We start from the raw sequence: 20,759 nt of genomic DNA on the forward strand, positions 1-20,759 counted from the left end.
ATATGAGAAGTGGGATTCTACCTCTGACATCCACCAGAGGGCACTGTTAAGGAAGTGCCATTGTGCTGACCTCTCTGACCTCTCTCTCCTTTAAATTAAAATACAACACTTGCAACCTCCTGCACATCCTCTTATCTGTCTAGAGAAAGTACCCAGAAGGCACATCTTCAAACCTATAAACCCTACTGTTCATGACGACAGTTTTCACATCATCCACTCAAACCTGGATATTTACTGAGGCAGTTCAGGTTAAGAGCCTTAACCAAGGGTACAACAGCAGTGGCCCTTACTGGAATCCACAGGGCAGCGTTTAGGCGAGGAGTCCTGCATCTTACCACTGGCCACTCTTAGAATGTGCTTTGCTCTCTTTGTGCCAACATGTTTGTGTAATTTGTCTCCCATTGCTCCCGTAGGTCATATTGGACCGTGCATCCACCTCTTGCCAAGGGACGTCCCCACACCTAGTGACACACATGCACGCCACGGCCGAGCTCCTTGCCCACCACCACCTAGCACCACGAGCACGCCCAGTGACACATGAGGATGGCGCTTGGCCCCAGCATGCGGAAGCAGATAAAAAAGGAACACCCTCCTCCGTCAGCCTCAGCGCACTCTCACACATAAACCACAAGCTCAGACGAGAGCGGGCGAGGGAGAGAGAGCTATAGGGGGGAAGTGACACGGCAACTGCACAAAGCAAAAAAAGAAGACGTAGAGAGAAGGCAAAGGAGGGTGGGGGTCTGTTCGGAGAGAAGTCAAGGTCCAGGACGTTGCTCAGAACCGGAAAGAAGGTGAGATGAAAGAGGAGGTTGGGGAGAAAGGCCGAGGGGGACGTGGCGGGGTGGAGCTTGGACATGGGGATGAAGAATTTTTGTATAGAGACTGAATGCGTTTTTGTAGGCCTTGCTTCATGCGGCCTGCACCAAAAGAAACACCCAGATCTTTCTCCTGGTCCATTTACATTTATTCTCAACCGCAAGGCAGGGGAAGAGATTACAGCATTCTGAGTGAATGAGAGATGGAATTTAAACTTTTTACAATGACATATTGTCCACCAGCTCTTGCCCTCTGTACTTGGTTTTAGGGGTTAGACACACCGAGCAAATTAGTGGAAGTGCACTCCCTGCCATGTAATACTGTTACTGTAAACATCTGATCACTCATACTGTAATTTCTTCATGTAAATCTAGTCTTCTCTTCTGCTCTGATTCCCTTCCCCTTTCATTTCTTCTCAGTTTTGTCCATACAGTTGTATTCTCAGTTTTGTCCACATTGTTACTAGCATAGCAAGCATGAGTTTGTTAGTGATGTTGGTGTTAATTATGATAATTAAGATATTTGAAGACAATGGAAAATGACTGGTTTAGAACCTTTTTGTGTTTTTATCCAAATGATTGACAGATACACACACACACATTGCTGGAGCAGCACACACAGGGATGTACAGGGTGTGTGAGACTGTGTGTGATGGGGATTGTGTCAGTAGTTGACTCGAAGGGGAAGCATGGGGCAGTGCGATTGTGGGAGTCAGGAACAGGAAGTGATTGTCATGGCAAGCTAATGAGGGCTCTTGGGCGTGTGTCCCAGGCTGTGTATGTGTGCATGCATGTATGAGCACGTATGTGTATGTGTGTGTGTGTGCATGTAGTTGGTTTTTCAGTCATGTCACAGTTATCATAGGAATCCCCTCCTATGTCCTCTAGTTATCGGTTCAGGGAGCATGCTCTGTGGGAGGTTGAAATTGTCCTGTTGTGCAACATCAGCACAACAACATACAACCTTGTGACACTTTCTGGGCTGAGCAGGGAAACACAGACAGCTCATTTACCTAAGGTTAAGATTACACACATTGCTTTGGTTTTCATTACAATGTCTTGTATGAAATGATCCATGGTTTTTCATTACAATGTCTTGTATGAAATGATCCATCTTTCCCTTTCTCTCTCAGTATGGCAGTGTGGGATCTGTCTGTCATGGTGGAAGAGTTAGGCCCTGAGGCTCCTCCCCTCACTGTCAGTGTGACCTCTGACCTGCACATAGGCGGGGTCATTCTCAAAATAGTGGAAAAGACACGTAGGTGCACATGACATTTCTAGACATGTCTTTGTAAGGCTTGTTCTGAAGCTGTCACTCAAGCAGATTGAGTATAATTCCAGTTATGTATTATTATCTATATTATATATATATACACATTAATATATGTAACAATGCTGTAATATTTACATTATATGTAATAAATATGTATTATAAGTTATATAAGTAATATGAAATTGAATTGATGTATTCATTCATATAATATGAATGTTATGTTAAATTGAATTTAAAAGCACCCCCACCTTTCGCTGTCTCTACAGAGATAAAGAGGGACTGGTCAGACCATGCCCTCTGGTGGGAGCAGAAACAGCAGTGGCTGCTGCGCCCCGCATGGACGCTGGATAAGTGTGGGATCCATGCCGACGCCCGGCTGACTTTCACCCCGCAGCACAAGCCCCTAAGGCTGGGCCTGCCCAACGGGGTGACCCTCAAGCTCCGGGCCTGCTTCTCCAGTCCTGTCTTTCGCACCGTCATAGGCCTCTGCAGAGTGCTGAGTGAGTAGGAGAAAGGGGTGTTACACTGTCATTGCTGTACTCAGGGAGTGGTAGAGGGGGGTGTTACACTGTCATTACTGTGCTGAGTGAGTGAGAGAGGGGGGTGTTACACTGTCATTACTGTGCTGAGTGAATGGAGGAAAGGGACATTACTACTGGGTGTTACCGTGCTGAGTGAGTTAGAGGGAAAGACATTACATTGTCATTACTCTGCACAGTGAGTCAGAGGGAAAGACATTACACTGTCATTACTGTGTTGAGTGAATCAGAGGGAGCGACATTACTGCTGTTTATTAGCATTGAAAATCTACACTTCAGCAAATTAATTCAGCAGTAAGAGCACCAGAAATTACAGCCAACAGTAATGAAACAGCACTGACACACTAAAATAATAATAGTGTATTACTAACAACTAGCAGCAGATGGGGGGAGGTTAAAGTCTTTAATCGTGGTTGTTATCTGGCACACAACCAATTTCTGTACATCTCCCAATCTCTTTAAATAGGTAATTAACTCATCTAAAATTCAGCCATCTCCGTCTCTCTTTCCCTCCCCCTCTCTCTCCTAAGACATTCGCCGCCCTGAGGAGCTGTCTCTGCTGCGGCCGGTGGAGGAGAAGAAGAAGAAGAAGGATAAGGAGCCAGAAGAAGAAGTGTATGACCTCACTGGAGTACCTCTGACCTCAGGTCCGAACAGTGGTCTGGTGGACCAACCAACTGGCTGACCACCACACTGACCAGAGTTAATGTTAATTTGATGTCAGCTCAGTGTAGCAATCCTTTAACTGTAATATCAATCTAGGATCAACTGTTGCCTTTACATTACATGTTCCGTGGTCTACAAAAATGAAATGTTAATGACCATCAAGTACAATTAATTATTAGTATTAAACTATTAATTCAAATAGTGCAACAAAAGCAAGTAGGGAGTGTTGAAATAGAGCAACTGAATAAAATATGTGGATCATATTTGTCTGTAATCACATGGTATGGTATGTGTCCTAGAACCCTGTAATCACATGACACAGTATGTGCTCCAGAGCTACAGATGTTATATTTTTTTTGAGCAGATATTCAACTCCTGCATTCCTTCAGGGCTCTCCCCAGGTGGCAACAGGAGGTTTCAGTGGTGCCAACTGTCTTATGCAGTCTGATGAATATTTAGAGTATCTGTGCTGCAGCCATGTAAACCAGTCTGATGCTGCGTGTCCCCCAGGTTCAGTGCCGAGTCTGTACAACGGCATGCCAGCTCACTTCGCAGACTCCCCCCAGACCGAGGCCGTGTACAAGATGCTGTCCTTCACCCAGCCTTCTCCTGCCCCTGAGACCATTGCCAAGATGTACCGCCCTGCCAGCGTGGTGGATAAAGCACACATCCACAGCAGGTGAGGCCAGCCACCACTAGCAGTGCGTGTTCAGCTCTCTCTCTATGTATCTGTGAGTTTACTTAGGTTCTGCTGTGACTTAAGTCACACACCAGGAAGTTTCAGAGGACCAGGAAATCTAATAGAGAATTTACTAATAATATCTCATGTATATCTAATAAATAACTGTTTTACCTACGAATTACTAATAATGACATATATGTATATATATGTATATATGCGGCAGTGTGGTGTAGTGATTAAGGAGCAGGACTAACCAAAAGGTTACTGGTTCAATTCCCTGCTGGGGCACTGCTGTTGTACCCTTGGGCAAGGTACTCAATCCACAATTACCTCAGTAAATATCCAGCTCTATAAATGGATGCAACCAATTTAAGTTGCTCTGGATAAGAGTGTCTGCTAAATGACAGCAATATATATATATATATATATATATATATATATATATATATATATATATATATATATATATATATATATATATATATATATATATATATATATATATGGTAACACCCAGTAGTAATGTCCCTTTCTTCCATTCACTGTATGTGTGTGTGTGTATATATATATATATATATACTCTGGGCTGTGTATGAGCTGTGTGATGGTGGATTCTGCTGTGTGTCCTTTGCAGGTGGCTGGACTCGTCTCGGTCTCTGATGCAGCAGGGAGTGCAGGAGAATGACAGACTGTGTTTGCGATTCAAATACTACAGCTTCTACGACCTGGAGCCCAAGGTGTGTGTGTGTGTGTGTGTGTGTGTGTGTGTGTGTGCGTGTGTGTGTGTGTGTGTGTGTGTGTGTGTGTGTGTGTGTGTGTGTGTGTTTTCAGATGGCATCCAATCTAACTAAACCAAATCCCTCTCCCTTTCTCTGTCCCTCCTTCTTCTGTCTTTTTCTCCCTCTCTCTACCTCCCTCCCTCGCTCTCGCTCTCTGCCTCTTTTTCTCTTCCTCCCACTCCGTCCCTCCCTTTCTCCCCCCTCCTTCTTTTTCTCCTCTCTCTCTCTCTCTCTCTCCCTCCTTCTCTCTCTCCCAGTATGATGTGGTGCGTCTCACTCAGCTGTATGAGCAGGCTCGCTGGGCCGTTCTGCTAGAGGACATTGACTGTACAGAGGAGGAGATGATGCTGTTTGGTGCCCTGCAGGTAAAGACACCACATTGCCATCATCGTACCCTGCCACTCTCAGTACCACACTACAGAGACAGAGATAATATTACTATCATCTTACCCTGTTAATCTCAGTACCACACAGGTAAAGACACCACATTGCCATCATCGTACCCTGCCACTCTCAGTACCACACTACAGAGACAGAGATAATATTATTATCATCTTACCCTGTTACTGTCAGTACCACACTACAGGGAAAGAGATAATATTACTATCATTTTACCCTGTTAATCTCAGTACCACACAGGTAAAGACACCACATTGCCATCATTTTACCCTGTTACTCTCAGTACCACACTACAGGGAAAGAGATAACATTAGCAAATGTTCAAATGTGTTCAACTTTAAAAGAATAAAACTTTGTGGGTGCTGAATCCTTAATAGGTAAACTTGAGAAGCTGTAGGCAGGACAGTGCTCCCTATGTTAGTTTAAACTTACGCATAAACTTATGCATAGCACAGGTGTATGTCTGTGTTTGGCCTTCACCAGCTAAAATGCGTCTGTCTTGGGAAAAAAGTTTAAGCTTGTGTGGCAAGCGCTACCCTTCCTACAACTGTAAAAATGACAATGCCATCATCTTGTCCTGTCACCCTCAGTACCACATCAGCAAAGTGTCACAGTCTGAGCCCCCACCCATGACATCCTGCCCAGCGATGGACGATCTGGACTCTGCTCTGCAGTCCCTGGAGGTCAAAATGGAGGGAGAGAGCAGCTCCATGGACATGCTGGTGAGACAGCCCGTTCCTCTGGCACTCTCACAGGGTCACGAGGTCACACTGAGGGAATGGCACAGGTTCGGTTTGATGATGCAGTGCACTGGATGCTGCTGCTCCAGACTATGGGATTAAACCCAAATCCCTAATGGAAATACATGGCTGGGTCATATGGGAAATTGCTTCAATAAGCATGTCTAAGAGGGCTGAAGAGAGTAAAGTGGGCTCCTGAGTGGCTCAGTCACAAGTGCAGTATGAGCCTCATAGACCCAGGTTCAAAACTGGCTGGGTCATCCACGGATGATGACCAGGAACCCATCATGGCCTTGCTCCACTGGTGACAGGGGTAAGTAGGTTGAGCAGGAGCACCTGGTCCCATCACTCCCAGACACCCTGTGGTTTGTCAAACTGCCACAAGCTGCTGAACTTACATCAGCGGAGTAGCACTTATCCTCCAATGAATGCCCACTCTGCTGTAGTGCACTGTGTGGTATGCAGCCTCATGGCTATGTGGAAGTCTATTGGGTGTATTGAGAGTGAATCAGATGGTTGTGTTTGCCTTAGCGATGGGTTGTTGCAGTGGGGCAAGCCTAGTGTACAGCTAGGTGATCCTAAACATAAAAAGGTGGTAAATCATGAATAGCAGTGAGACATTGCCTTTTTCCTCACCCTGTTGTTTTACTCCATCCCTCTCACTTTTATACCCACCCCTTCCTGAATCATCCAAGTTATCTCTTTTGCCCATGTTGTGGCCAGAGTGTCAGAGTGACCAGCTAGTGAGAATGTTTCCAGTGCTGGTATTCAAAGAGCCCTTAGTAGGGTGGGAAAATATCTTTTGAAATGTGCCTGTTGTAGGAGGTAAGATGGTTTAGAACAGTGACATCAACAGGGACAGACAGCTGTAGCAGAAATTAGAACAAAGTGAATTGGGGGTCATGTATTTTTTATTTTTATCATTTACACAGGAAACCATGACCGCCCCAGAGCTGCATGACTACTTGAAAATATTCCGGTGAGACCTTCTAAAAGTGTCATCTGTAAATGATGTTACAAAGCTCTGTCTAATATGTGGTTCTCAACCCTGGTGTGTGTACTCCTCAGAGAAGCACCAGGGAGGAAATAAGATAAGATAGCAGCATTCTACAGAAAATACACTATCAATGGAAATGACCCCCCTCTACATCTCTCTTTCATTCGCTCTCTGTCTCTCTCTCACACACAAACTTGATTCTAGACCAAAGAGGCTGACTCTGAAAGGCTATAAGCAGTACTGGTTTATATTCAAGGACACCTCCATCTCCTACTTTAAGAGCAAAGAGGAAGGTTTTGGGGAGCCCATACAGCAGATGAACTTAAAAGGTACTGAATAAGACTGCATGCGCACACACACATACACAATGATACATAGACACACACACACACACACACACACACACACACACACACACACACAAACTCACACTCACACAAACACAAACTCACATACACACACACACACACACCATGCACACACACATAGACTCATACTCTCTCACACAGTTATACATATCTAAACTCACACTCAAACACACACACACACACACACACACACATTCAAACACACATATGCACCCATACACTCATACGCACACACAGGCATAGACACACAAACACAGATATTTCACAGCCACAAACCGACCCCCCACCACCAATATAAACAGACACCCCCACATCACATCTATATACACACCTCACTACATACAGTATATATAGACACACACCATTACACACCAACAGGCACACTATTCTGAGCTGATGCAGACACACACTGTAACACACCAACATGCACACTGTTCTGAACTGGTACAGACACAAGCTTTGACATACCAGCATGTATGCTAATGCTCTCTTAGGCTGTGAGGTGGCTCCAGACGTCAACGTGGCTGGCCAAAAATTCTGCATCAAACTGCTGATCCCAGCCCCAGAGGGCATGAACGAGGTCTACCTACGCTGCGAAAACGTGAGTCCATCACACCTGCATGTCATATATCTATCCATCACACACCTATGTGTTATATACCTGTCTATCCCTCACCTGTGTTACATGCTTGTCTATCCTGTAGCTGTGTGTTACATTCATGACTGTCACATAGCTGTGTTGTACCTATTCAACACACTCCTGTGCCTCACATACCTGTCCAACACACACGTGTTACAGACCTGTCTATAACACACCTGTGTTACATAGCTGTCTATGACACACCTGTGTGTTATGTACTGTTAGTCAATTTCCCAACTACCCAAACCTGTTTCATTCTGACAAAGAAGCAGATGTTCATAGAAAAAGACAGGAAGATTTATTTGCACAGCTGGCCATGGGAACATCAGCATTGAGCAGAAGGTCAACAAGTATAAGGTTTAGTTCTTTTTTATATAGTTACAGTAGGTGCATTTACATGAGTTACAATGACCAGAGGGGGTGCTGTTTTTGATTGATTTTGGGGAGCCTGTCTGCTGGCTCAGGCCCTCTCTGAGACCAGTGACTTGTCTCCCCAGGAGAAGCAGTATTCCCAGTGGATGGCCGCATGTCGCCTGGCATCCAAAGGGAAGACGTTGGCGGACAGCAGTTTCACCAGTGAAGTGCAGAGCATCCAGGCCTTCCTGTCCATGCAGCGCTCCAACCCCAGTGCCCAGACAGCCCAGTCTGACGAGAGCATCAACACACACAGCCTGGTCTCTCCCCGCTACCACAAGAAGTACAAGGCCAAACAGGTGAGCCTGACTGACCATGTCACACACCATTGAGAACAGTTAGGCCTCTAATGTATCTAATGTTCATCCCCACATTGGGATGCAAACAGATCAGTACATGGTCTTCCACTCCTCTTCCTGCAGTTCAAACTAAGTCCATTATCAGTTGTGATCATCATCATCCTCACTTCTCACACTCAGAGTGACATACTGGTTTTCATAGTTCTTTATTATTATACTTTATTTGCGCAACTATTGCCCTAATCCAGAGCAATTTATATTGCTTACTTTTCATGCAACTGGATAATTACCAAAGGATTTTAAGAGTAAATTATTACAAGGGTTCAATTGGATTCAAACCTGCAACTAACAGAATACAAGCCTTCCTTAGTAACCACTGTGGCATACTGGTACATCCTTTCAGCGGCAGTGTGGTGGTGGTAAGGCGCAGGGCTTGTAACCCAAAAGTTGCCAGTTTGACTACCCGCTCAGGCACTGCTGTTACACTCTTGGGGTAAGATAATTAGCCCACAATTGCCTTAGTAAATATCCAGCTATACAAACGGATAACATGAAAGAATTGTAACCTTTGTAAGTCACTCTGGATAATAGTGTATGTTAAGCAACGTAATGTAATATTTTTTCAGCTGATAGCCATGTCTTATCATCCCTACACTACATTTAATTATTTAAGGTGGTAAATCATATTCATCTCCAATATATTTTATTTCACATATACTATACTTTACAGCAAGATGCAGGTCCAGTTCTAAGAATTTCCCTGTCTCTTTTTCCTGCTCTCTCATTTGTACAGTTAACCCCTCGCATCCTGGAAGCCTATCAGAATGTGGCACAGCTCTCCCTGACGGATGCCATCCTCAGGTTCCTCCAGATATGGCAGGCCCTGCCAGACTTTGGTGTGTCCTATTTTGTGGTGAGGTAAGCAGGGTTCACAGCATCAGTCTAATGTTACCTAGTCATTGTTGCCCATGGCATATTTAGGGGCCATTGAAACTAAGCTAGATAAGCACAGCATGGATTCCTGGACTGGAGCTTTGTATGTTTGTGCTGGAAACTTACATACTTCAGACAACCCTGTCAGTACATATCTTGGAGTGAGAGAGAGTATGAATAATGTGTGATTCATATGGCAGCACTTTACGTTTTGTGAAGCAATACTATAATAATTGTACAGGCAGCAGTGTGGTGTACTGTTAAGGAGCAGGGCTCATAGCCAAAGGGTTGCTGGTTCCATTCCCTGCTGGGACACTGCTTTTGTAATCTTAGGCAAGATACTTAACCCACAATTGCCTGGATTGTAAATATCCAGGCATATAAATAGATAAAATTATAATTTGCTCAAGAGAAGACCATCCACCATGTCACTGTAATTTAATGTAATTTGTTACTCAGTCCCTTGTATTTGTGACCATTGTTTCATCAAAGATAAACATGGTTAAATAAAGGCTGAACTTCCTGCTAACATACTTTGATGTCATTTTATATTTTTTCATTAACTCATTCTCAGAAGACATGTTACACCTGTTCACAATAATTTATGAACTTTCACAATGGCTAACAGACTGTTGTATAAGATTTTGCATTGTATTAACTTTGATGTCAGGAGAAATAAGCTGCTAGTAATATTAATGAGAATGTGTAAGTGTAATGTGAATGTGTAAGAGTGTATCATGATGGTCTACATATGACACCCTTAAGTGAAGTGTTACAAAGGGAGCAGTAAATCAGCAATAAATATCACTTTAATTGGATTAGAATGGATGTCCTTCCAGTATGATTGTATGGCAACAGTGGCAAAGCAGAGAGTGGTCATTGGCCTCGGGGTCTTTCCTCCAGAACAAATAGCTCCTTCTATAGGCATCTCAGCTAGCAGTGTGAATCAGAGTATTATACCCACTAGATGTTTAGCTCTGGCAGGGTAACCTTGGTCCACAGAGACAAAGGGCTTGGGTTCACTGTTTTCATGCCCCCTGTCTTATTGCTTGTGTAAAATGGCCTTGAGCTCACAGCTCTCCATCCCCGCAGGTTTAAGGGCAGCCGGAAGGATGAGGTCCTGGGCATCGCCAACAATCGGCTGATCCGCATCGACCTGGGCGTGGGTGACGTGGTGAAGACCTGGCGCTACAACAACATGAGGCAGTGGAACGTCAACTGGGACATCCGACAGGTGGGTTGACCCTTGGCATCCGCTCCCCTCCTTTTACCCCACCTACTTATTGGATGATGAATGATAAGATGCCACCACTGGAACACAAAGGTAAACTCTGACAAACCAACACAAAACATGCTATTTAATGGGAGATCCACTGATTTGGATCTAAACAGAAAATTAAATATAAAATGGAAAACCATAAGTACTGCTATCTCCCAGAAGCAATCAAACTGCAGTATAGTTTGTTGGTTTCTAGTACAGCTGATTTTCTCTAGTAGGTTTATGGTACAATTGATTTCTCATTGTGTAGAATTGTACCTGCCCACACAATGAGAAAGAACATTCTGTGGTGCTGCTTTATGAGTATGACAGTATTAGCTAAGTAGGTAGCTAATACTGTCAGTTAGGGAACAAGCCCATGAATTCCATTCCTCTGGCCAATCACATGCAGCCTTATGTCAAGGCTGCATGTGATTGGTCAGAGGAATGGAATTCATGGGCTTGTTCCCTAACTGACAGTATTAGCTACCTACTTAGCTTGTTGCTTAGGTAATGTTTCCTTGAGAAAGGTACTGTACTTAGGCTCCTGCAGTTTATACCCACTGTCACACAGATGGTAATGTTGTTGTGTATACATTTTAAGGTTTTTGCAAAGGAACAATGACTGTCTAGGGAGGCTTAATACCCAACGGCAGCTAATTTCTCCTGTTGTTAATGTATGCCCATCTGTGCTGTAAATCTAATGAAACAGAAAAGAGATACTACATTAACAAGAGAGGTAGAGGAACAGACAGATGTTCAATGCGCTGTGTAACTGCAACCATAATGGCTTAATTGATCTGTGCTCCTTCTCCCCTTTGCCCCAGGTGGCCATCGAGTTCGACGGGAACGTGAACATTGCCTTCAGCTGCGTGACGGCAAACTGCAAGATCGTGCATGAGTATATCGGGGGCTACATCTTCATGTCCACGCGGAGTCGTGAGCAGAGCGACGTGCTCAATGAGGAGCTCTTCCACAAGCTCACAGGGGGCCACGAGGCGCTCTGAGACCCCACTGGGGCCCCTGAACCCGACCAACACCCCAGAGCTCTCAAAACAACCAACCCCCAATGGCACTCAAAATGACCATCCCCCTCTCTTTAAAGCAGCTTTCCCTTTGAGAGCCCTCAAAATGTCTAACCAACCAGGGAACTCAGAATGACAAACCCCTGTAGGGACCTCAAAAAGATAGACCCTGCAGGTGCCCTCCAAGCAATCTTTCTCCTGAGGTCTCTCAAAAGGAGACCCTACAACAACCCCCCTTTAATCCCAGGCACCTCAGAATTACCCCTCCACCCCCTGGTGTCCTAAAAACAACCCTCACTTCCCAAATCCCTCAAATTGACAAATCAACATCCCCGCTCCCAAAGTCCTCAAATGGACCTCCCCATGGGGTTCTGGGATGTCTCAGCTCAGAGCTCCTCTTGTGTGCAGGCTGACCCTGGAGCCCCGATTTGAAACCGGACACAACCTTTGCCAACAATAACCTGCAGCCCACAACAAACAAATTGAGAATTGGGTTTGTTTTGCTGTGGATGGTGGGGGGGGGGGGGTGACAGGCAGAATTCCATCATTTTATCTCTCTCACCTGAGATTCATCTCTCACCCTACATATTCCTTGAATTATGTCACTGGAGTAGTGCCTATCTTCAAATAGGCAGCCACTCCACTGTGGTGCACTGTGGGTTTTGTAGTGCAGAAATAAGGCATTGACCACGTGCAAGTGTCCTGCAGGATTGCACTGGTCTTGGTTCAGTGCTCATGTGTTAGGTGATTGTAAAGGATGTCACAGTGAGCCTAACATACAATTAGTGATTACACACAAGGTTGTATTAAGGGGGGGAAAGAAGACAACAAAACTTAAAAATGGACCTCTCTTCAACCCTGCATGTTTGTGTGCAGGGGTGTAATCTGCATGCGCGGAAGTCTTTTAATCTGCAACAACTCATTACCTTCCTCTCACTGAAACCATGCCAAGGCAGTCAATTCCAAACCCAGGGGACCACTTCCTATCTATCTTTGTTTTTTTAATTTTATGTCTGTTCTTAAATAACTCCACAGAGTCAGTTATAAGGCTTAATTAATCCCCATTAACGAGTGATTTGCAGTTTGAAGGCAGCTTTAGGTGTTGTGAGATGGGGGCCTTGTAGCAGTAATTCACTAGATAGCCTGGAGGGAAGCAAGGATAATGAGGGAATTCAAATTCCTGCTGAGCTCTCACAACATGTTTCCATCTGTAAACAATCAGCAATTTATTTTATTGGGGCTTTCCATTACCTGTTTCTTTTAGCCATTTAACTGGTTATAACTATCAACATCTGTAGAGCTCATGAGAAAAGCCCCTCTGGAGTCAGTGCTGAGAGTGAAAGAGCTGTGGTAGGGGGTTCAGTCACTGCTGTAGAGATAACTGATGTGTTGTGGAGAGTAACAGGCTTTACACAACAAGGATCTGCAGATTCCTGTTACTCAAAATCAGGAAGATCAGACCTTACCTCTACAAATACACAGCCCAAGTGGTGATACAGACTCTCATCCTGTCACGTCCAGAGTACTGCAACTCGCTGCTTGCTGGCGTCCCAGCGTATGTTGTCTGACCACTGCATCTTATCCAGCCTGATTGATGTTCAGCCTCCCCCAAGCAGGCCCATGTGACACCTCTCCTTGAGTTCCTCCACTGGCTACCGGTTGCAACGAGGATCAAGTTCAAGACCTCGCTACTAACCTTCAAAGGACTTAACGGATCAGTCCCACAATACAAACAGGACATGATCAAGGCCTACAAGTCTGCAAGAGGGTTGCGCTCTGCTACCTTGGGTCGCCTCTGTGTCCTGAAATACGAGGACAGTATCTCTTGAACCCACCTCTTCTCAGTACTTGCTCCACACTGGTGAAATCATCTTCCTGCCGAGATTCGGACAACAGACTCCCTGGATGCCTTCAAGAAAAAGCTTAAAACTCATTTTTTCAAGTTGTATCTCTAGCCTACCTTCCTCCCTATCTATGTCTATCTATACTATCGATTGCTATATTCAAAAAAAGACACTCTACACTAGCTTAGCGCTTAACTTTGTATCTTACTGACCTCTTGTAATACTTTGTGATACCCACTCTTAGCATAGTGATGCACTTACACTTGGAAGTCGCTCTGGTAACAGTGTCTGCTAAATGAAATGACGTAATATAGACGTTATTCAAAACTGTAATTATGAAACTGTATTAGCATCACCTGCTTACGACCTTATGATTATATTCCATCAATGCTTAACACCACAAACCGAAAGTGCTTGTGTTCAAATTTGCTTTCCATTCAGTATTATTTCTCAAGATCTGTCATATCTGATTTGGTATCTGTGTCCTATCATAAATTTTCACACAATCCTCACACTGCAACTCCAAATGCAACTCATACTCCCTATGTGCTGTGCAAAGCCAAGCTTGATGATCATTAGTATTCTTGACGTGTACCTGAATCGTGAATGTTTTTCACTGGAATTCCAAATAAAGCACCATAAAAAATGAACAAAATGGGCATATTTCTTCATGAGATGTCTCGGTGCTTCAGCTCAAAGCTCTGATACTGGTTCATTCCAGCTGAGTTTTGACTCACTCCATTCAGCCACATGCTTTGGGGGAGGCAATGGCGCATGAACATCGCCACATTCTTACCATATTACTGTTCCTCTACTCTGAGCTGTGACCATATTTATCAAACAGTTTCTCAGAGACCATGTGATCTTATAAAATGTGTTTGTATTTAGAATGGTAAAGACACTTAGTGTGTATCTCAAGAGGAAGACCCATCCCTTTCAGTGGTACACACATGCTTTGTAGAGGCCTAGGTCCTGTCACAAGCTGAGAGTGAGTAAGGCCAAGTATTGCCTCATTTTGAATGAAACTCTAACGTGCCCCTCACATGTTCACTGCAGTAAAGAAGTCTAGTAATTCACATTCATGTGTTTGTGTGGTGCACTCATTTCTCTGTCCAAAAAAAGAGAGAAAACACCTGATAAAATCCATTACTTGCAAGATTTATATTTTATGAGGTGTATATTTACAGTAAATGCACCAAAATGTCTCATGGAGGCTTGAGGATTGCTCTGAACAGAAAGGATAAGAAGTGCTTGTGAAACACACTGAACTGAGAGTGCCGGAGGTCCGGGTCTTCACCTGGCTGTGACCAGCTGGGGTGTCACCCATGCCACTGCAAAGAGTGACAGCGAGGAACAAAAGAGATGAGAGCCGCCGTGCTAGCACAGCGCTGTGTCACGCGGTGCAGGAAACCACAGCCGCTTGAGCACAGAGTGCTGCCTAATATGGACAGGCCACTGGGACACAGGGCTCCTTCGCTCCCCCCTCTGCTGAATGTCCACATATCCCGTCCCCCGCCCCTCGCGCTTGTATCCACGGGGGCGTGTCTGAGCGCGAGGTCCGGGATGCTTTATATCATCACACGCGCCTATCGGATATTGATGAAATGCATGGTTGTCCCTTCTGAGCTAGCGGGAGAGGAAGGAGCTCCTGAGACTCCTGAGAAGGATAGGCTCTTGATATTCCCATTTTTATATCCATATTCAGTGTTAATACTCTCCACTTGTGACACTTGTGACGACCCTTACTTTTACCAGACTCGTCCCCCTACTGTTCTGGTCACCATGGCAACCTGCAGCTTTAAGGAATCATCGGATCCAGTTGATCTGTGTAGGGACGGTCAGACGACCTCCAAACCGGGCCCCTCCCCCTTCCGGATCACAGCTTCTCTTCCAGAGGAAGTTCACACTCTGCAAATAGGAGGTAGACCATAAATCAGTACTGACTGGCACAAGATGTTATCATCATGATTCTGTAACGTTGGGGAAATGTTGTCTGGGTGTCGCAGTGGATCGGAGGAAGCCTCACGTGAGGGTTTCAGCCTGATGGCGCGGGTGAAGTATCGGGGAGCCAGCAACCCTTCCGAATCCCCCGGGGTCAGCAGCACCCTGTTCTCCGACCAGAAGAATGAGATCCCATCTACATCAGAACACACACACACACACACAGAAAAGTGTTTAAAACTCAGAGCTCTGAAACAGCAACAAGAATGCTGTCATTCAATAGTTTTGGCTGTCTTGCATGTCCTTACCAGACAGGGCTTTGTGGACGTCAACGTAAACAGCCAGGTCACAGTTCCGCCTCATGCCTGTGTAGAGTGACAGGAATTACCACCAATCAGAGCCGTGCAAATCACAACTCAGAAATTGGAAAGAATCCTCCCACCTCTCTATCTCACTCCCTCTGCATCTAATCACTGACCCAACCTAGCTATGGGCTAGTGTCACCTGAGATGATCTGAGGATAGTGTTCTGACCCAGGGGGTGTAATGGGTCCTGAGTACAAGTATATCAAGCATAAGCAGGCATGCTCATCCTGTTGAAAACCAAAGCCAAAAAGTGTATTTTTAATGGTTATTCTAACTAAGGTACTAGTGGTTTTTCAAGTATCATTAACAGCTCATTCTGATGAATATAATAATAGAATAAATATTTTACCTTCAATGCTGCATACCAGATCAACACAAAATTAGCATTGTTCACCATGATCTTTCGCTGTAGTCCGCAACCATCAGGATTTCTCCTTTGACATTAAGTGAGCAATTCATTTAGTTATAAATAAACTTGCCACTTTTTTACGTGTAGCGTGACTACCAGTTATGGATATATGGATATATGATTTAGTAACATTGAGATATACGCAACAACTTCCCATAATTTTCTATGCTGTCTAGTTTCAGATCAGCACAAGTTAACTTGTGATAGTACTTGAATGATATTGTGCTTTCACTCACTGGTCTGGAAGTGTTGGTAGCCTGGTCTGACGTTGCTTACTTAACTTGGATGTATACACTTCCATCTTCTTGTGCTGGAAGTCATTCTGGATAAAAGCATCTGCTAAATTAATGTTATGTAATGTAAAGCAATTTAATGCAAATTAACAGGTTATAGAGTGTAGGCATGACTAGAAAAAGATAATTCCAAGTCCTGCTACACGCTCCACACAGATGACTCCATTAATGGAATGTCCTCTAATGTCCTCTAATGTACAGTGCATTTCAAAAGCAGTTCATCACTTACTTAATCTTGTGTAGCTGTACGGTTCAGAGAAGTGTACACCTCCATGTCCACTTGGGGTCAAGTTTGTATTTTATGTGTTACAGAAATTTCTCTTTGAAAATACTAATGCTGTCATCTCCAACAGAATCCATGCCAGGTGTCGGCAAACTGTAATTAAAGTGTATACTGTTTACAACCTTTATCCTGGGGATGGGACATGAGTGAGTTTTCCCCAGAAGAAATTGCCAAACTTCTGTAACACCACCATCCAGTGGTACATAGTGGGACTGCTCTGTAGGCAGCGTGCAGTGCAGTGCTGAGAGATACATCTCAGTACTCCACAGTTCTTGAGGAGTACCTCAACCCCTTCCCAGGCAAGATGCAATGACAGTGCATGGTGGGTGTATCTGTGTTGAGTATGTGGAGGGCCTTAACATGCTCTGGGGTCCACAGCACTTGAGTAGGTGAGATGTCATGAATTGAAATGCCAACCTCCATATTGACTCACCATATAAACACAAACGTGCAGCTATGGCAGTCAGTGAAAACCAGACTTGACTGACCAACCTTCTTAAAACGTTCCCACAAAACTGCAAGCATCTTTACCCAGCCAACTAGATAGTGAGGGAACCTAGAGAAGAATCTCAGTGAAAACCTCAAATGTTCTTTACCTGCCTTTTACTAGGTATCCGTAGTGGAAATGTCTTCACTTGTTTTACTAACAAAGGACATGAGCTAATCCGAAGCCCTTTTGAGGTTTCTTAACATATGGTAGGCTATGTAACATTCATACAATGCCTAAAATGCAGTGCTCCACCTCTCCCACTCTTTGCAAATAGCAGTGTTGTTACTCATTCTTCATAAGCTGTACTTGATTCCTTTAACAGACAACAGACTCCAAACCATGAGGTAAGATAGAGATGTAATCTTTGTCTAAGCTGGTTTGTGATTTATTATGCAGAATCTGAATTTAGACCCAGTTTATGAGCATGCTACACTTGTGCTTGCAAATGGAAGCAGTGAGAGTAACCACCTTCACAGAGCATTCTGGGAACTGGAGGCAGACAAGGATGGCAATTAGAAGGATTACAAGTTGTGTCTATGAAAAACGTTTTAGAAATAATATTTTTCCTTTTGGAACCCTAACCCTAATTAAAAAAAAAAAATCATCGACATGGTTTAATTTTATACGCGTGAAAATCATCTTGCTGTTCTTTACACAACTAGACCGAAAAGGTGTGAAGCAAGGTATCTACGATGGTCCTATGAAGGCTTAAAAGAACAGGCACCTGTGTATGGTTCAGAGACTCTCGGATATCAGAAAAATGCTGAGAATTAGAACTCAAGGGTAGATTTATGGCTCATGTTCGAAAGGGAGAATGTCACCACCATCCTGTTAGAGAGGGTCAGGTTGGCTGAAGCTACTGATACCCCTTTTCCACCAATGCGAACTAGGTGCTAGTTCTGGGCTGGTGCTAGTGCCAGTTCGGAGTTGCTTCAACTTGCAAATCTTCTATGAACCGGTTTGCTTTTCCACGGGCTAGAGAGCCACCATAGAGCCATGTCATTACGTCACTGTATACATCTCTATACGTCTCCGCTTTCTCGCTAGCGCCAAGCTAGCAGTGGTGGCTGGTGAGCTGGAAACAGGGGAAGCCCAAACACTACCTTTAAATCTATCATTACTTTCAACCTGTTCCCCTTTATCCTCCTTGAATAACAATAAAACAAATAATTCACAGAATAATTGACACCAAACACGCAAATAGAGTAAATGATTATGCTCGCGAAACACGGTAGATTTTCTGTTTGTGTGCTTGCGAAAGCTACCACATGAGATTGTTTAATTAACAAGGATGTCATTTATCGATTTAAATTACGTTAAATGCTCTTGACACATCACAGCTTTTGTGAGGTCTGTGTTCTAAACGTTATTGTTCATTGCACTCAACCTAACCTAAAAGTTTATTCCCAGTAATTTAAATCGATTTAACTACATTTAGCTCTGTTCTGTAATTTGAATTTTGTAAGACAAGAAAGCTATAATCTGACACATTTAACAGAAAACTTTGGGATTAGTTGCCACTTAATTATTCAGGGAACAATGACCGAATAAACGTGGTGCAATTCAGCCACCACTAACCTGAATATATCCCAATGGCACCACTCGCCTCACCCCATCCTCCTTCCTTCCTCTGATTCACTTTCTCACTCACCGCTAATCACCCCTCCCTCCCCCGGCAGCCCAGGCGCCAGGTGGATGTGGGTTCGATTCATCCGCCTCAGGCCCTGAGAGCGGATGAAGGGCCAGTGCTGGAGGTAGGAGCCATGCACAGCCTCGGCAGGGCAGTCTGGGTCCTCATGCTTCAACACCCGCAGCTCCAGGTCCGCCACCTACAGCCCACAGGGAGAGAGGCAAAGCTGCTGCATCTTAAAGCTGGCAAGAGACTGACAAATGATCAGGAGGAAAACTGCTTCTGGTCCAAATGATGTGTCAACTCATCCATGAACAGGATCTGCTGTCCTCTGAGTTCCAGCAGCAGCTCGGGGCTTGCCGACCTGTTTACTGAGCTCACCTGCACAGAGTGTCCCTGGTTGGCACGGATCTGCAGGCGTCCATCTTCAGGATCAGGGCGGAGCTTGAATCGCTGCTTGTCGTTGGTGGCCACAACTCTCTCCACATCCTCCAACGAGAAGGAGCGGAACTGAGGGTGTGACAAGAGATCCTCCACGAAGAGGAAGCCATCTAAAAAGATGAAATGGAAATAAGGGGGGGGGGGGGGTCTCTTGGATCAAGCTGCGCTGACTTAGTCCAGCTGCAGTTTCAATCAGGGCTGTGCAGAGACTTTCTGGAAAGCAGGGGCATAAATGTAAAACAAGGCATGGCTTAGCATGGGCAGTCTGGCAGGAAAGAGCATTCCTGATTTTAGGACCAATAACACAGGGGCTCAAGCCCACTTGTAAATGTGGCTCACTTCCATAATAATACTGAATGGCTTCTATGCAAAGCACACCTACTGTACCACCTCATCACTTATTGTATTATAATAAGTGATATTATAATGTACATGTGTGATTGGTTAGCTCTAGCTTTGGTGGTTTAGCTAATGGTCACGTTTTGACATGGTCTGTGGATCTGTAGTTTAAATATTCCACCGAAGGAACAGAGGAATGATGACTTAAAAGTCCAGCATGCTAAGCTTCAGTCCTGTGACTATGTGACCCCCCCCGACCCTCTTTACCAGAGCTCATGTTCAGCCCCATCTGAGCGGCTCCATGGCGCAGAGCGAACGACAGGGACTTGGACAGACGCACATCCCTCTCCTTAGAGACAACGCGCACCAGAGAAACGCCGTTAGAGTACAACTTCATCCTGCCTTTTAAAATACTGCTGCTATTGCACTGAACTTCTCACTCTTTCACCTCTCCACCTCGAGCACCACGTCTTCCTCTCCTCCCTCCTCCTCGTCCTCTTCTCTGTCCCTCCATTCCGTGGTCAATCGTGCCCAACGAGAAGGATTTGGACCCGTTCCACTTGTCAACCTGTCAAAAAGAGAGCTAAGCAAACTACATATCTAAAATCCCTGCTTCAAAATACTGTTGCGCAGTTTGAAACAATTTGTCAAAATAGTCTGAGGTTCACAGCTGAATCTTCCAACCGAAACGAACCGACACAGCACCCCCAAGGCCGGGCTAAGCCTGCCTGATATGGACACCTCTTAGCTACACCCACACAACAGCACGCCTTCAGACAAGATTCGTCGATAGCCGCAAGCATCGAGCACAAAGGCTAAAAATACCTTGAAAGCTCCACATTACAGTGAGAATAATTTATCTGAAAACCAATAAAATAACCTTGCCAAAAAACTATC

The 20,759-nt window shown here is 44.6% G+C and overlaps 2 protein-coding genes across 2 annotated transcripts; one reads left to right on the forward strand and one right to left on the reverse strand.

The window, feature by feature from the left end:
• Window positions 1-663: 663 nt before the first annotated feature.
• On the forward strand, window positions 664-12,291 carry LOC118790926 (fermitin family homolog 3-like). The gene is made up of 15 exons (XM_036548069.1): window positions 664-791; window positions 1,949-2,073; window positions 2,355-2,588; window positions 3,158-3,274; window positions 3,804-3,972; window positions 4,610-4,712; window positions 5,012-5,119; window positions 5,744-5,875; window positions 6,826-6,872; window positions 7,095-7,219; window positions 7,753-7,859; window positions 8,396-8,611; window positions 9,405-9,529; window positions 10,637-10,778; window positions 11,630-12,291. Exons 2-15 carry the CDS (start codon window positions 1,950-1,952, stop codon window positions 11,807-11,809), a joined length of 1,929 nt encoding a protein of 642 aa, XP_036403962.1. The 5' UTR covers window positions 664-791; window position 1,949; the 3' UTR covers window positions 11,810-12,291.
• A 2,517-nt stretch (window positions 12,292-14,808) lies between these two features.
• Window positions 14,809-20,579, reverse strand: trpt1 (tRNA phosphotransferase 1). The gene is made up of 7 exons (XM_036548639.1): window positions 20,311-20,579; window positions 20,130-20,211; window positions 19,464-19,633; window positions 19,104-19,281; window positions 15,921-15,977; window positions 15,698-15,808; window positions 14,809-15,579 (listed from the first exon to the last, which is right to left on the reverse strand). The coding sequence occupies exons 1-7, from the start codon at window positions 20,374-20,376 to the stop codon at window positions 15,548-15,550; spliced, it is 696 nt and encodes a 231-aa protein (XP_036404532.1). The 5' UTR covers window positions 20,377-20,579; the 3' UTR covers window positions 14,809-15,547.
• Between the last annotated feature and the right edge of the window lie 180 nt (window positions 20,580-20,759).

Source organism: Megalops cyprinoides, chromosome 16 (genome assembly GCF_013368585.1).
Source record: "Megalops cyprinoides isolate fMegCyp1 chromosome 16, fMegCyp1.pri, whole genome shotgun sequence".
NCBI lineage: Eukaryota > Metazoa > Chordata > Actinopteri > Elopiformes > Megalopidae > Megalops > Megalops cyprinoides.

Bases quoted from the DNA above. Each gene is read 5' to 3' on its own strand.
- LOC118790926 (XM_036548069.1), top strand. From the start codon at position 1,950: ATGGCAGTGTGGGATCTGTCTGTCATGGTGGAAGAGTTAGGCCCTGAG. The intron at 3,973-4,609 runs GTGAGGCCAGCC...TGTCCTTTGCAG, and splicing joins AAAGCACACATCCACAGCAG to GTGGCTGGACTCGTCTCGGT. The intron at 6,873-7,094 runs GTGAGACCTTCT...ACTTGATTCTAG, and splicing joins GACTACTTGAAAATATTCCG to ACCAAAGAGGCTGACTCTGA.
- trpt1 (XM_036548639.1), bottom strand. From the start codon at position 20,376: ATGGAGGGACAGAGAAGAGGACGAGGAGGAGGGAGGAGAGGAAGACGT. The intron at 19,634-20,129 runs GTAAAGAGGGTC...TCATCTTTTTAG, and splicing joins GGGGCTGAACATGAGCTCTG to ATGGCTTCCTCTTCGTGGAG. The intron at 15,978-19,103 runs GTGAGTGAGAAA...CACTCTACACAG, and splicing joins GGAGGGAGGGGTGATTAGCG to GCATGAGGCGGAACTGTGAC.